This window comes from Abramis brama (assembly GCF_963993115.1).
Source record: "Abramis brama genome assembly, chromosome: 2".
Taxonomy (NCBI): domain Eukaryota; kingdom Metazoa; phylum Chordata; class Actinopteri; order Cypriniformes; family Leuciscidae; genus Abramis; species Abramis brama.
This window is the reverse complement of record NC_139964.1, coordinates 61,675,716-61,691,954: the sequence shown is the minus strand read 5'-3', so window position 1 is coordinate 61,691,954 and position 16,239 is coordinate 61,675,716. Positions and strand designations below refer to the sequence as shown.

Below are 16,239 nucleotides of genomic sequence, written 5' to 3'. Positions count from 1 at the left end.
TGCTTTTGCAAACTTTCACTTCCAAGGCTGATCATACAATGAATCCGGTTTTGCCACATGCCGCAAACAACGGCAGCAACTGAAATAAATAGAAAAAAAAAAACCCACATGCAAATAGAAAAAACACACACATGCAAATAAAAAATAAAAAAACACCCGCAAATTAAGAAAACATCTTCATCAGTTTCACAACACAACCAAATACAGAAAAGCGCTGCAAATAGCACAGACCACAACGGAAATGTTTCCAGGGAAACCAAATAAGTGACGAACCCGACTGGGACGATAGTTAATAATTAACTATCAATTGAAAGAATTGTTAAATTTGTTTTTTAATGCACTGTAGTAGCCTAAGCTATAGGCCTACGTATTTTAAACTAATATTGTTTGTATGTACTTAGTATAATCATTAACTGATAGTTGATAGAGAACCGATTTCGAGGGAGGACCCGATTCGTCATGACTGGCTAGAAAAATATTTTTAATATTAAAGAGAAGATGGTGGACTATTAGAGACATTTTTCTTTTGTGTACTCTGCAGTTGGTAATTCATCGAGATACGCAGAGATTTTCTTTCATTCTTTTCTTATGTTAATTCTGCGGTTCAGGCTTGGTGTTAGTAGACTACTTTATTTGGTAACACAGAGCGATTACTGTTGTTTTTATCTAAAAAGATGCAAAGAGAACAGAATGTTTGTGTAAAATAGCACACACAATATATATATATATAAAACAAATAAATAAATAATAATTATTATTATAATTGTAAGAATATGTGGGTGTTAAATTTTGTAAAATAATTCAAAAATTGTAAGTCTTACAATTTAAGTTTGCATGCTGAATTACACAGTCCATATAAATAAACCCATAAAAATGTATATCACAATACAAAAATGTTGTAAACATCATGATATGGGTAAATAGTTTACATCAAATTGGAGAACGATTGCTGTACTTTGGATTAACAAGAAGGTATAATTCATAAGAAACATGACAACTGAAGTTCTTCATTCAATCCCTTTGGATACACACAACAAATCCATATAATAAATTCACTTAGCTTCACATTGCAATAGTTTTTTGTAAAAGTCACCATCTCTTCTTGAGTTAGACAGTCTCTGAATGCCACAAAATCTCATGTCAGTAAACTTGTGACCAGCATCTGCAAAATGTCTGGCCACAAGAGAATGGATATCTGTCCTTATAGAACTCCTGTTCTCATTGATGCGGATCTTTAATTGGTGGTTGTTCTTACCAATATATTGTAGGTAAGAACTTACCAGTATATATTTACCAGTATATCGCACAAACATTTGAATAACAAAAGACGATGAGCAAGTGACTCTCTGATTTTATATGTTTTCTAAGTTGCGGTGCTCATAAATGAATCAGTTTTGATGGCATTATCACAAGCTGAGCATATCTTACATGGAAAAAAGCCAGTAGAGTGGTCCAAAGTCACATGTTTGTTCTCCTTGATGAAAGTTTCCAAATTGACAATCTCTTATATTACATCCCCTATAGTGTAAAAAAAGGGGAGGCTCCTTGAAGATTTTATTTCCAATGTCATCAGTTTTCAGAAGATGCCATTGTTTATTAATGATGAACTTAATTGTCTGACTGTGGACAGTATAGGTGGTAAAGCACGTGAGACGATCTGTGAGATGACTTAGATTGTGACTTAGTTGATGTACATTTGACTTTTACAATTGCTTGTTTGGGCCATTTTTAGGATATCCTAATAGAAGGAACTGCTTGTTCATCTTGTCACACTCCACCTCAGAATCGTCAATGTTCATACAAATTCTCTTGATTCGAAGAAATTGGCTGTAGGGCAGACCTTTCTTCAGAGGGATATGATGAAAGCTTTTAGTGTGAAGAATACTGTTACGGTTCATGGGTTTTCTATAAAGAGTTGTAAATAAAGTATTATCGTTGACACAAACATACAGTAAGTATCCAAAAAGCTGTTTTTTTTGTTTTGTTTTGTTTTTTCAAAACTTGCTGTACCATTCTTTTGCAAATAAAACTCCTTATTATACATGTAGTTCTTGGTCAATACAAGTTCTGCCATGTCAACAAGAAATTGACTAGGAGGTGTAGGGTCACTTTTTGAATCCATAAAATGTCTCATCACTGTAAGGCCCTCAGAATGTGGCATATTGGTGACTAATTCCTAAAGTCACTAATTTGATCTTTTTGTCCACCTTGACTGATTTGAGCTGATCAATAAAGTCACTTGTGTATCTCAAATATGAAGGCTGGTTGGCAAAAAAGATGATGGTCAATGAAAATTGATAGAGGTTCTGTGAGAGATCCTATACAACTTACAATTGGACATCCCAGAGGATTTGAAAGTGTCTTATGTACTTTAGGTAAAGAACTGGTAAAGAACTGGCATACAGAACTGGCCTCACTGCATATTTGCATGCTAGAAACGGCAATTCCGTTTCAGTAATAGTTTGGTTATTGAAAGCTGATATAAGAAATCCATCAATATCTTTCTTAAAAGACTGGGTAGGATCACCATTCAACTTTACATAGAAATCCTCATTATTAATTTGACGTTGTACTTCTTGATCATACGATTCCCTGGACGTTAGAACAATACCACCACCTTTGTCTGCAGGCTTGACGATGACCTTGCTCATTTTCTGCAGGGAAGAAAGGACTTGTGATTCACCTTTGGTACAGTTAGACACAAATTATCTTTTTTGACAAAGAAGATTATCAACATCCCTCTCAACCAGTTTCACAAAAGTATCGATTGGAGCACTTGATGTTGGCGGGCAAAAGGTGCTCTTCGTTTTAAAAGGAGTGTAGATTCTTTGCGTTACAGGGGGTTGTCTGGTTTTTGTATATATATGTGTATATACACACAAATGCATTGTGCCAACTGTAAAGTTCATTGGGTTTGGTATTTCCTGGTCCTGGTTTTCTTGTCAATTCTAAGAATCCATCTTTGAGGCAACAGCCTGGAGAATGCCATTTACATTTTTTTTTTTTTTTTCAGCATGACCAAGAGCCCAAGCACAAAGTGAGGCCCGTGTTAAAATGGTCAAGATGTTAATAATCAATGTGCAAGTGTCCACATTGGTCATGAAGTGCATTATGAGAGTATCCTCAAGTAAAACAGTACCCTGTTCCTGTTAGTGTTTAATGTTCTATTATTTTGGAACGTAAAAGTTTTTCTGGTATGTGTGAGTTTTGGGGTTATCATTATGCTGATGATAAGTTGATTTTAACCCCCAAGACTGTGAAAGACTGGCAGATACTACAATGTATTGCTTAAGACTTTTCAGCACATTAATCAATCAATGTTTATTTATATTGCACATTTAAATACAACCCAAGTAGACCAAAGTGCTTTACAATGGATAAAATAATCACAATGAATTAAAAGAACAAAATATAGAAATAAAAACAAAATAAAAAAAACAATAGACAATCAACACTATAAAAAGAGAGACACAAAATAACATACTAAAGGTATGTTAAAAAGCCAGGGAGAATAAATGTCTTAAGATAGGATTTAAAAGCAGTGATAGATGGGCCGTGCCTGATGTAAAGAGGAAGGCTATTCCAAGTGAGTTTCGGTCCAGCAGTATATCGAAAGCGCAATAGACACGATTTTAAGTTTAACTCTAGAGACAGTGAGTAGGCCAAGGTCACAAAATCTTAAGGTTCTAGAAGGGGTATACAGGACCCATAAATCAGTTAATTGAGGTGCCAGGTTTTTGAGGACTTTGTAGGCAAATAATGAGTTTAAAATCAATCTGATACTTGACGGAGCCAGTGCAAAGAAATTAAAATATGTGTAATGTGGTCATGTTTGTGTTTCCCTTTGATTAGTCTAGCAGCTGTGTTTGTACCAGCTGGAACAAGAGATGGAAGCCTGAGAAATGCCATTATACAGCGAATTACAGTAGTTAAAAATTGCTTGTGGGGCAAGACAGCATGCCATGATTCAATGATTAAATGTAAAATGTAATGTAAATGTAATATTTCAAGCTATAACCTCATGAGCATATTGTTGCATTAAAACCGTTGAAATCGACTATATGAAGTGAATTCTAATAGGTAACCAAGAGGCTGCGTGCTTTCATCAGACGTTTCTGGCGACTTAGTAAGCTCTCCCGCTTTTGGCCAATGTCAAAGTCTTCTTTAAGCAGGTTGTCCACACCATCTTTATCTTGCAGCAACTGCAACATGCTCCTTTGCAGCTCCAAAGCTGCTTCCTGGAGCAACATATAGCGGATCACCATTGGGATCTGGTCGGCTAGACGCTTGCTTGCAATCTGGTAAGGTATATAAGACAGCATCTCAGAAATACAGTACAGTTTGAGCTTCCACTGATGGCACAGAAAGCTTTAGTTGGCACACTTACCGTGTAGTAAGACTCAAGGTGCAACCTCATCTCTCGCAAAGTGGCATGACTGTCTGTGCTAATGCCTATGCAATTCAAACGGTCTTTAGTGTCTTCATCCTCTTCCATCTTTTCCTTTGCATCTCTCAGGCTCCGGCTGTATGTGCCATCTTGACTGTAAACAATGAGCTCCATCTTGAATTGGGTCCTCAGCATGGATTCTGCCAATGATTCTTTATCCAGCTTGATGGCTTCGATCTTAGTCTTAGAAAGTATTAAAAAGAATTACTGAAAAATTGTAACTCTCTATAAGTGACAAAACAGAAAAATCTTTAAATACCTTTATTATTATTTAAAGGCATTACTGAATATTTGTCACTGAAAAGTTATGTGATTTATTTGTGTGAAATTTAATATTAACACTCAATCAGTTTGTCAAACTGTCAACTTAACAGTCCAAGAAAGCCAACTGAAAGTAGTTCGAAATGAACACTGAATTTGTGTATTGCCAGAAACATTGGCATTCAAAAAAAAATACCTTTGCTGTTTTCAGAAGATTAGGGAATCCAATGAAGCTGCACTGGGCCAACTGGATGAACTTCCTTCTAACCACATCTATGTAAACACAAACACACTGTTAATTACAGTTACAGACTATAATCTAGATGTGCTGTGTTTGACAGAAACCTGGCTAAAACCAAACGATTACATTACTTTAAATGAGTCCACCCCGCAAGATTACTGTTATAAACATGAACCTCGTCTGAAAGGCAAAGGGGGAGGTGTTGCTGTAATTTATAGTAATATTTTTAGAATTACTAAGAAGTCTAGTTTAAAAAATAATTATTTTGAAGTGTTGGTGCTTAATATAGCAATATATAGTGTAAATGATAAATCACGTTTGAGATTTGATCTGGCTACTGTATACAGGCCACCAAGGCACCATACAGACTTTATCAAAGAATTTGCTGACTTTCTATCGGAGTTAGTACTGGTTGCAGATAAAGTCATAATTGTTGGTGATTTAAATATACATGTAAATAACGAAAAAGATGCATTGGGATTGGCATTTAAAGACATTCTTAACTCTATTGGAGTTAGACAACACGTGTCAGGACCTACTCAATGTTGATGCCGTTGAAATTCTGCAGCAGAGCGATGACATCTCAGATCATCATCTAGTCTTGTGTAAACTTAATTTAGCCAAGGCTGCAAAGCCTACTCCGTGTTACAAATATGTTAGACCTATCACTTCTGCCACTAAAGATTGCTTTATTAATAAACCTCCTGATCAGTTTCATCATCTCAGCGTCCCAGATAGCTTAGAAGAACTCGATATTGTGACAGAAACTTTTAACTCTCTCTTTTCCAGCATTTTAGACACAGTTGCTCCGTTGCGCTTAAAGAAGATTAAAGAAAATAGTCCAACGCCGTGGTACAATGAGCACACTCGGGCCCTTAAGAGAGCAGCCAGAAAAATGGAGCGCAACTGGAAGAAAACAAAACTAGAGGTATTTCACATTTCATGGAAAGAGAGCTCGATTGCATACAGAGAGGCCTTAAAAGCTGATAGATCTGCTTATTTTTCAAGCCTATTAGAAGAAAATAAACAAAACCCTAGGTATTTATTTGAAACAGTGGCTAAACTAACGAAAAATAAAGCTTCAAGCCCAGAAGTTTCCAAGCAGCATAGCAGTAATGAACTTCTTTACCTATAAGATTTATAACATCAGGGAGAAAATTATTACTATGCAACCGTCTACAACAGTATCGCACCAGGCAGTGTGTTGTAGTCTCCCTAAGGAAAAATTTGATTCATTCATTGCTATAGAAGAGGAAGAATTCGTTAAACTCGTTAAATTATCTAAATCGACAACATGTATGTTAGACCCTATACCGACAAGCTACTGAAAGAGATGCTTCCAGAGGTCATAGATCCTCTTCTTAATATCATTAATTCATATTTGTCATTAGGATACGTACCAAAAACTTTTAAGCTGGCTATGATTAAACTGCTTGTTAAAAAAACGCAACTTGATCATACAGAATTAGTAAAACTACAGGCCAATCTCAAATCTACATTTTCTGTCAAAGATACTAGAAGAGGCAGTATCTTCACAACTATGTTCCTTTTTAGAAAGAAATGCTATCTGCAAGGATTTTCAGTCAGGATTTAGACCGTACCATAGTACCGAGACAGTTCTCGTTAGAGTTTCAAATGATTTGCTCTTATCATCCGATCGTGGTTGTATCTCTCTATTAGTGTTACTTGATCTTAGTGCTGCATTTGACACCATTGACCACAACATTCTTTTAAATAGACTCGAAAATTATGTTGGCATTAGTTAGAATTGCATTAACATGGTTTAAATCATACTTATCAGACCATTATCAGTTTGTAGCAGTAAATGAAGAGATGTCTCATTGATCACAAGTTCAGTATGGCGTACCACAAGGCTCAGTACTAGGGCTGTTGCTTTTCACTCTGTACATGCTACCCTTGGGATATATCATTAGGAAGCATGGAATTAGTTTTCACTGTTATGCTGATGATACTCCGCTCTATATTTCTTCACGCCCTGACGAAACTTACCAATTCACAAAATTAACGGAATGCACAGGTGGTATGAAAAATGGGATGACTAGTAATTTCCTACTACTTAATTCTGAAAAAACAGAGATTCTAATTATTGGACAAAAAACTTCCTCACGTAATAATCTAGAATACTATCTAACACTTGATGGCTGCTCTGTCAAGTCTTCGTTGTCGAACCTGGGTGTGCTCTTGGATACCAATCTTTCATTTGAAAGTCACGTGTCTAGTATCTGTAAAACCGCATTTTTCCATCTTAAAAATATATCTAAATTACATAATATGCTCTCATTGACAAATGCGGAACAATTAGTCCAATTAGTCATGACATCAAGGCTAGATTATTGTAATGCAATTATGGGTGGTTGCCCTGCATGCTTAATAAACAAACTACAGCTGGTCCAAAATGCAGAAGCTAGAGTTCTTAATAGAACCAGGAAGTATGACCATATTAGCCCGGTTCTGTCCACACTGCATTGGCTCCCTATTAAACATCGTATACATTTTTAAATATTGCTGATTACTTACAAAGCACTAAATGGTTTAGCTCCGCAGTACTTGAGCAAGCTCTTAACGCATTATAGTCCTTCACGTCTATTGCGATCTCAAAATTCCGGCCAGTTGATAATACCTAGAATATCAAAATCGACTGCTGGCGGTTGATCCTTTTCCTATTTAGCACCAAAACTTTGGAACAGTCTTCCTAACATTGTCCGGGAAGCAGTCACACTCTGTCAGTTCAAATCTAGACTAAAAACACATCTCTTTGACCTAGCATACACATAACACATTATAGACTTTTACAATTCAATGTTAGGCTGCATAGATTAGGTCAGCCGGAACTGGGAACACTTCCCATAAATCCTGATGTACTTGTTACATCATAAGAAGAATGGCGTCTACGCTAATATTAGTCTCTCTGTTTATCCCGAGGTTTACTGCAGTCCGCCGGATCCAGGCTGTATCCAGATCTGATGAAGGACCTGCGCCTGGACGCGACGACAACGCAGTCCTGAAATGTCAACTAGTATCTCCCCTGTGAAGGCCTCCCTCCCCTCCCTTTACAGTACGCGGAAGCGATAAAAATTCTGTATTATAAATTTTAAGGCCAGACAAGTAGTATGTTGAGGGTTGATTTGTAGGGAAGGACTACACACCTGCGCACATATATTCAAATGCACATACCTATAGACCAAACTCGTAACGTGCATGTGCACGCCACTGGCGTTCTCACTGGTTCGAGTTTTTGACGTTTGCACAGAAAGAACTTAAGAGTTTTCTGTTAAAACGGTGTTGTGTTAGCAGCCCCTAAGTTAACTACTGATCGTTGTGACGGAAGTGAATCAATGAAACTAACTTTAGCTGGACAATAACTTTATTCTAGAGCTGCTATAAAGCCAAAACAATCTCTGTTACTTGAATTTCCTATTATCAATGTAAAGCTGCTTTGGAACAATCTACGTTGTTAAAAGCGCTATATAAATGAAGATGACTTGACTTAATATAGCTTCTTTACCAAACTTCCAGCTTGAAAGTTTGATTATCCAGTGAATCCAGGTGTCAGGAGAAACTGCACTGTAATGCCTTTATCCAAAGCAAGATGTTAATTAAAATAATTATATTTATAATTATATGTTAATTATAATTAAAATTGTAATTAAAGGAAACTCTACCTGTAGCAACTTAAGGTTACATGCTTTACTTGAAGACAGAATGTTGAGTTAATTAGTCACCTTTCAATGTGATATTTGATATTTATCCACTAGGCAACAAAACGTATTGTCAACAAATGAAACAATCAACAAATCTATTGGATAAACCGGAAAGTTCACTTGTGGTTACTCCACCAGTTTCATAATGACAAAGGACCTGTGCACAAAGCAAGATCCATATGAAAATATTCAAAACATTATAAAAATATTTAAAAAACTGCAGAAATGAAGTATAAAAATATATTTTTTAAAAACACAAACCAGAGATAGTTTTCAGCGTCTTTAAGGCAGGTTCTTCCAACAGCTTGATCTGATCCCTAACAAGCCCTTCAAAGGTCTTGTAATTGATGAATCCTGGAAGCTCTCTTCCTCGATATTTGGCTTCATAGTTATCAACTTCTTTCTCAATCTTTGTGTTGACTGCAAAGGATTTATGAATAATGTCAGAAGGCACATTTTTTCAGAGGTCAGATTTTTTTCAAAATTAAATAAATAAATAATCAAATTAAAAAAAGCATACTGTATGCTTTTCATACATTAAAGGAAATAAAAGTTGTCAAATAATCCAAAAATTACAGGTTTTTTTTTCATAAAAGCATCAAAAATGTTACTTAGATTAAATTAGCGATTTAGGTTGGAAAAATTTTGTGCAGATGTGGATATGGTTAAAGTATTTTTAAACAAACAAACAAACAAAAGCAACAGTGCTTCACTCACAGGAATATCCTGAACGATCCAAGAAGCCATCCCATTTTGCAAATTCTTCACGAAGTTCTGGAAAAATTAGTAGATCTGATCCACATTTAACCTCTTCTCCAGTGGTCAGATTGAGGGTATCATGTGTGAAAGATGTAACTTTCTAAATTCAGCGATAAAATGTGAAAGATTTTAGTTACTCACTTATATTAATGTGACTAAATATTCACACTTCTTTGATATAGTAGCTGTGTAAATTTCATGGTTGTACTCACATCAATGAGAAAGCTCATTCTTTCTGCAGGATCTGATGGGGGTCCGTTGCCATATGCTTCCAGTTCCTTCTGTGTTTCAGCGAGCTTCGCCTCGATTTGTTCTTCTAACCGAGGCAGGGATTTCTACACAGCAATTATGAAAATGAGCTATGTTTATTATGAGTCAAAAAATTCTGTAGGCTTTTTTTTGTTAATAAAGATTATTTCACCTGAATGTGATGAACCAACTCAATTGTTAGTTTCTCAGCCAACTTAGGAATAGTAGCAAAACCTTCTTCATAGAGTTTGCTGGGAGAAAAAAAAAGGCAGGTGATACATACTGCAGGTGATTTACTTAGAAAAATTGAAAAGGTCAGCTTGAATCTCAATAACTAACTATATGTTGTGACCATTTACCCACCTGAAATGAGGATGGTCTTTGAAGAAGGCATTCTCTGTTGCTGTGGCCTCATTAAGAGTGACCTGATCTATAATCTCTTTTTGTCCCCTGCACCTTACAATCATGTAGCCTTTAGTAAGGTGAATGACCTCATTGTGCACAATGTCTACCACTGTCCCTTCAGTGCCCTTATCCACCAGATCCGGCTTTGTTAAGATGCCTGTAGTAGACAAACAATAGTTATACTGAGTCTGATTCAGTTTGATGTATAGCATTGCAATGAGTAATGCACACCTAAAGTTCTTTCGCCCTCAGGGTCCTCCTCCTGAGCCATCTGCAGTGCTTCTGTGGTCGCGATGTCAACATTGCATGGCACAACAACCAGGTTGATTGTTTCTTGCTTTGTAACAAACTTCCTGATCAGTCTCTTAATCTGGAAATGCATTTCATTAATGTTCCTGTGTCTTTAAACAGACCATTATATCACAATGTTCTTTCCAACAAAATATCATATGAAAAATATAGTGAAGTAAAAAAAACAAAAAACAAATCATAGACTACAAAAAGAACATTATGAGAAAGTTAAATTTACCTGATCTCCAATATTTTCAGGCTGACCTTTGACTGCCACTCGTGCAATCCCAGGGAGGTCAATGAGAGTGAGGTCCGGAACATTGGCAGAATGGATCTGCAGACTGATGAGTTCATCACTAATACCAACACCTACTCCAGCCATCTCATCTTGGGCTACAAAAATAATAAGATATTGTTGAAATGCTGACTTAGAGAGACCTCTGGATACATTCAAGCAAGCATTTTATACCTTCACGAATCTTTTTCTCCACTTCTGCTGGGTCATCAATGTCTTCCTCATAGTTCTGGTAACTGATTCTCCCATGCCATTTGTCCTCGCCCTTAGTTCTTATCATCTTGATCTCAAGAGGGCATCGTGTAACAATTCCTGTACAAAATGGTAGAGGCCAGACATAGTTTTAGCCTTAAGCCCTATTCGGACGGGATTAGCTTTACAAGGGTAGATGGAGTAATGTAATTTTACCACAGGACATCTGTAATAGTAATGGCCAATTCGCATGGGATAATATATCCCAGTAAAACTAGCAGAAGTGGGAGGGGTAACTCAATTTACACACCGTCGTCACCCTCCTGTCGTCATGTGTGTAAAATATTTGTGAAAATTAGATTCACAGCACTGTCCCACTCAACCCGACAGTGCTAGGTTGAGTGGGACAGTGCATTACAGGTTGAGTGGGACAGTTTTAGGGCTAATGCTAGCAAACACAGTGCAGCCATTTCATGAACAAGAAGATAACATTTTAAAGTTATAAGTAATAATAATGTGTCACTGAAAGGGTGATTGAGGAAACATCAGAAACCCTTCTGTTGTCAGAGGAGGACATTTATTTTGGTGTGGAAGAAGTGGTGGTAACCAGCCAGCCTGATGAGGACGCGCATACGTCCACCCTCACAACTGGGCCAGCCCCCCATGCCTCCACCCTCACAACTGGGCCAGCCCCCCATGCCTCCCCCCATGCCTCCCCCCATGCCTCCACCCTCACAACTAGGCCAGCCCCCCATACCTCCACCCTCACAACTGGGCCACCCTCTCTACCCAGCACTTCAACAGCTGAGTGGGCTTCCATTGTAAGATTCTCAGACCTTTTTGAAGTACCTACAAGAGAGAGGGGAAAGAAGAGGATGATGGCGAGGCCACCCAGCTACCACCTAACAAGCCAGGAACACTTCAACTTTGTCCAGGCCAAAGCAGACAAAAATAAACCAAAAACAACCAAAGTGCGTAAGCCTTCTGGTGTCCGCCCCCAAAAAGCTGCCGTTCCTCCCCTGCAAACAGTTCAGGGAAGTGACCCCTGTACTGGTTGCAAGGGGGTCTATGGGGATGCAAGTGACCCAAAGGCCAATGAGGAATGGGTGGCTTGCTGCCACTGCCAACAGTGGTATCATGAGTCCTGCGGAGAGCTCAACGGACTTATGGATGATGATGACTTCATCTGTCTTGGATGTGTTCACTGAAGTTGTTAAAAGGTGGTAAAAGGATGTAGGCTTAATGAAATTTCCATTCATTGAATGTAGAGTGAAGTTTACAATGTTACAATTTTTGCATTAGTTCCAGAAATGCATTTTTAAAAAATCCTTCCAAGTATTAATTAATTGAAGGTCTCCGTTGTTGTATTTTGCGCTTCATAATGCGCCACACATTTTCAATGCATGTATTCTGGTTTTATTTACGTTTTACACAATGTCCCAACTTCATTGGAATTGGGGTTGCATTTCTCATGTTCATTTTAACCAAAGTGTCCCTTTAACCCTAGCAAAGTGTCCCACTCAACCTGATTGCTAAAAAGTAACAATTTTTGACTTTCTCAGTTTGTGTAAATCTACTTATGGTTCAGAGTATTTTTTTTCCCCACATTAATTACACACATGTCTAGTACAATTATGTGGTTTTGTTTTATTAATACAGTATACTTTTTTCTTGATATACCCCAAAAGAATGGAAGTGAAATGTGACAACATGCCCCATAGGTGGGGTACATTGTAACATGTGAGGGGCACATTGTAACATGACCATATGACAGCTTAAAATGTTATCTGATCTAATAAAAAAATATACAAGACAAACTAAAATATTTTCTAAATAAAATACAATTATTAACTTTTTCATATAAAATAATGGCATTTTTTAATAATTGAATATAAACTAATTTTTTAGCTTTGACTACGAACACATGAAAACACAGCTATACAACATAGTTCAAAACAAATAAATAATTAGTAATTTCTGAACATTGACTCTCAGCTTTATTCACCTTTTTCTCATGTTTTCTCAATAGAATTAATAAAAGTATAGAATATAATAGCATATTTCTAATAGGGGGACATTGTAATGCAGTGTGACAACATGCCCCACCTGCACAACTGGGATTTAAACCCGGCTGGTGTCTTCTGCTAGTTAGCGAAGCATTAAAGAACTATCTCAACTGTTATAACATATTGGAGATTAAAATAATATCAGATTTGTCTCATTTTAAATAAACACAAAAAATAGAGATGAATTTACTTTTGCTATGGTTTAATTAATGTCTATGGATATCTTCCAAAAAAAAGTAGTAAATACACCAAGTTTCGTCATGCTAGCATGTGTGGAAGTATTTAAAACAAGTGTGTTACACCCGTGTTACGTTGTGCCCCGCGCTCCCCCTAAATTATAAGGTAGGTTATATGAATATTAAAAAAAAATAAAAAAAAATAATGATATCCCGGTATACCATCACAGTGCCATATTCGTTGCTAAGGATAGTTAATCACATAAGTTATACTTTATTTATTTCTGTTTTAGTTTATATATATTTGTATATGTGATCCAGAGATTCTGTACTAGAAGATGTGTCATAGCGCCCCCTACCGTATTACACTGAAAACATGGATAACTGGAAAATTCAGTCAATTGTGGGGAAAGAGTAAAGAGTAAATTCCTATGTGCACTACCAGTGGACTAGCCTACACACAAATTCAGATACGCAGAATTAGAAACATATCTGTTTTTAATCAATATTTTCAAACAATGTAAATTTCAGAAGACTGTATATGAAAAACTGTTAAAAAAGTATATTTAATAGTCTACTCGATGAAAAGAGTACAAGAGTATATTTTTAAGTATATATTGATCAAAAGATTGAGTACAAGTATAGGCCAAATATACTTGGACTTTTCTCTCAGTATAAGTCAAGTAAACTTTTAAGTGTAGCCTAATGTTAAGTAGTATTTCTGAGAAGTATATCAAATGTAGACTGAAAGTATACTTTCTTATTTTGAGTTTAAAAGAAGTATACTAATAGAACACTTGAATAAACTTCTTTTTCGTCATTCTGTAAATCATTTTGGAAATCATTCTGTATCATGGTATAGAGAGTATCATCACTGTGCATATGGTACATCCACATTTGATAGAAATGTAAAAGTTAATTACGTAAAAAGCAATACAATTAACATTGGTGTATGTTTTAATTTTATGTGTTCTCCTTACCACTACCCCTGGGTAACGCTACCCCTGACAGCGCCTCCAGAACAGAACTCTTTCCTGAGCTTTGGTCTCCAATGACAGCGATGGCAGGCAACGCCAGGTCCTTTTCGACTCCCAAAGACCGTAAATTGTCGATAGTGTCGATGCAAGGGCGGATTTTTTCCTCATATTGCTGACTGAATGTATAACTAATTTTCTCCATCCTCAAACAACGACGGAAATGTCTAAATAAAAAAGAGAAATAGCCTAAGCTACTTCAAGTCGATATGTCTGGCGCTGTATGTTCGCGCACTCCTCGAAATGATTGTCTCAGTGATGCTGCTCTTTACCGGTAAAGTGAATCCTGACTTGCTTAGTTTCATTTCCTGGATATCACAATAGTTTCGTTTCATCCCCTGTACGGTTTCATTTCTCAATTTCAATAGCCTACATGAAAAATAACCATATCGTGAGGTTTATTGTACAGTCAAAGTGGACTGGAAATGTATTAGGGAAAATACTTATTTATAGTTATACTAATACTACTTGTAAACTATCTTATTATAGTTTATTTTACCCCGTATTTACACGTCTGCGGCGCGTTACGGCTGCGACACGGCCACCAGAGCTGATCGCAGCCACTCTAGCATGAATGCTTGTGTTTACACCAGCCGCGACGCGTTGCGTTTCAGAAGTGTCCCATGTGGAAAGCCAAAAGCGCCAAAAACACGTGAATTTTAACACGTCAACAACGCGTATTTAACGCGTTAAATACACGTTGAATTCGCGTGACAAATCAGCGCGTTAAATATGCGTATTCAACGCGTATTTAACACATGAGATACGCATTAAATACATGTAAAATATGTGTGAAACGTTAAAAAATCAGTTTGAACAGGTCAGTGTCATTGGCTGCTGAAGACTTGGGTTGGGTCTAACCATTTCTGTGAGCTTAGGGGGGTGTGCCGTTCATAGACTAGGCTACCACCATTTTACATGCTATAGATCAGCTTATTTATTTATTTTGTCCACTTTTGTCTTTTTTTGTATAACCTATAGAAATAATGGATCAGACACCTGCGATGTCAAAGGTGGATATTGCACGATTTACACTCATGCACAGTATTGCTAATAAAATGAATGTAATTTAAGTTCTCTTGCTTTTATATGAAAATAAATATAATGAACAAGATTCATTATTCAATTATTCATTATTCAAAAGTGCTGTTATTTATTTCCATTATATATAAAAACAATCACATAACCCATATAGAGATCGCGCTGACAGAGTATAAAGGAAATATGTAAAGGAAATATTCACACATAATTTATAAACATAAAAACATGATATCAGAGTTAATACATTATTCAGCAAGGATGCATTAAATTGATAAAAAGTTACAGTAAAGACATTTATAATGTTACAAAAGATTCTATTCCAAATAAATGAAATATAACTTTCTATTCGTCAAAGAATCCTGAAAAAAAAATCCACAACTGTTCTAAACATTGATAATAATAAAGTATGTGTTTTTTTAGCATCAAATTAGCATATTAGAATGATTTCTAAAGGACCATGGGACACTAAGTAGTCATGCTGAAGATTCAGCTTTGATCACAGGAATAAATTAGGCTACATTTTAAAATATATTCAAATAGATAATAGTTATTTTAAACTTTTTTTTTTTTTTTTTTTTTGGTTGTTGTTTTTTAATCAAATAAATGCGACCTTGGTGAGCATAAGAGACTTATTTTAAAAACATTAAAAATCTTACCTATCTCAAACTTTTGAATGGCAGTGTAGCCTACATTGAGGGGGACAAGGCTGTTTTGAATTGAAAATATGCATTTACGTGATTAATGTATAGCCTAGTTCATAACTTAGTGTGACGAGACGTTTTCGAAATAGGCATACAAATAAAAGTAGGCCTAATTCATATGTACATATTTGAATGCAAATTAATGCAAATATTGTTTGTAAATAGTTCGAAATGATTATTTCCCTACTAGAAATAGAATGTCCTTCACGGTTCTATTTCTTTATGCTTTATTGTATATATAAAAAAATGGTTACCAAAATGGTTCAAATCCCTGGATGTATTTTTGATCCACCCCTTTTTATCGAGGAAGTTTAATGACTTTATATAATAAGGCTATTTAACTTTACCATTGTAGCCTC

The 16,239-nt window shown here is 36.2% G+C and overlaps 1 protein-coding gene across 1 annotated transcript; it reads right to left on the bottom strand.

Annotated features, from left to right (window-relative positions):
* Nucleotides 1-3,286: 3,286 nt before the first annotated feature.
* LOC311073938 (interferon-induced GTP-binding protein MxB) lies at nucleotides 3,287-14,740 on the bottom strand. Its single transcript, XM_084100053.1, has 12 exons — nucleotides 14,085-14,740; nucleotides 10,845-10,982; nucleotides 10,614-10,768; nucleotides 10,316-10,454; nucleotides 10,043-10,241; nucleotides 9,852-9,930; nucleotides 9,643-9,765; nucleotides 9,389-9,530; nucleotides 8,933-9,091; nucleotides 4,905-4,981; nucleotides 4,388-4,630; nucleotides 3,287-4,298 (listed from the first exon to the last, which is right to left on the bottom strand). Exons 1-12 carry the CDS (start codon nucleotides 14,281-14,283, stop codon nucleotides 4,074-4,076), a joined length of 1,878 nt encoding a protein of 625 aa, XP_083956179.1. The 5' UTR covers nucleotides 14,284-14,740; the 3' UTR covers nucleotides 3,287-4,073.
* Nucleotides 14,741-16,239: the final 1,499 nt, after the last annotated feature.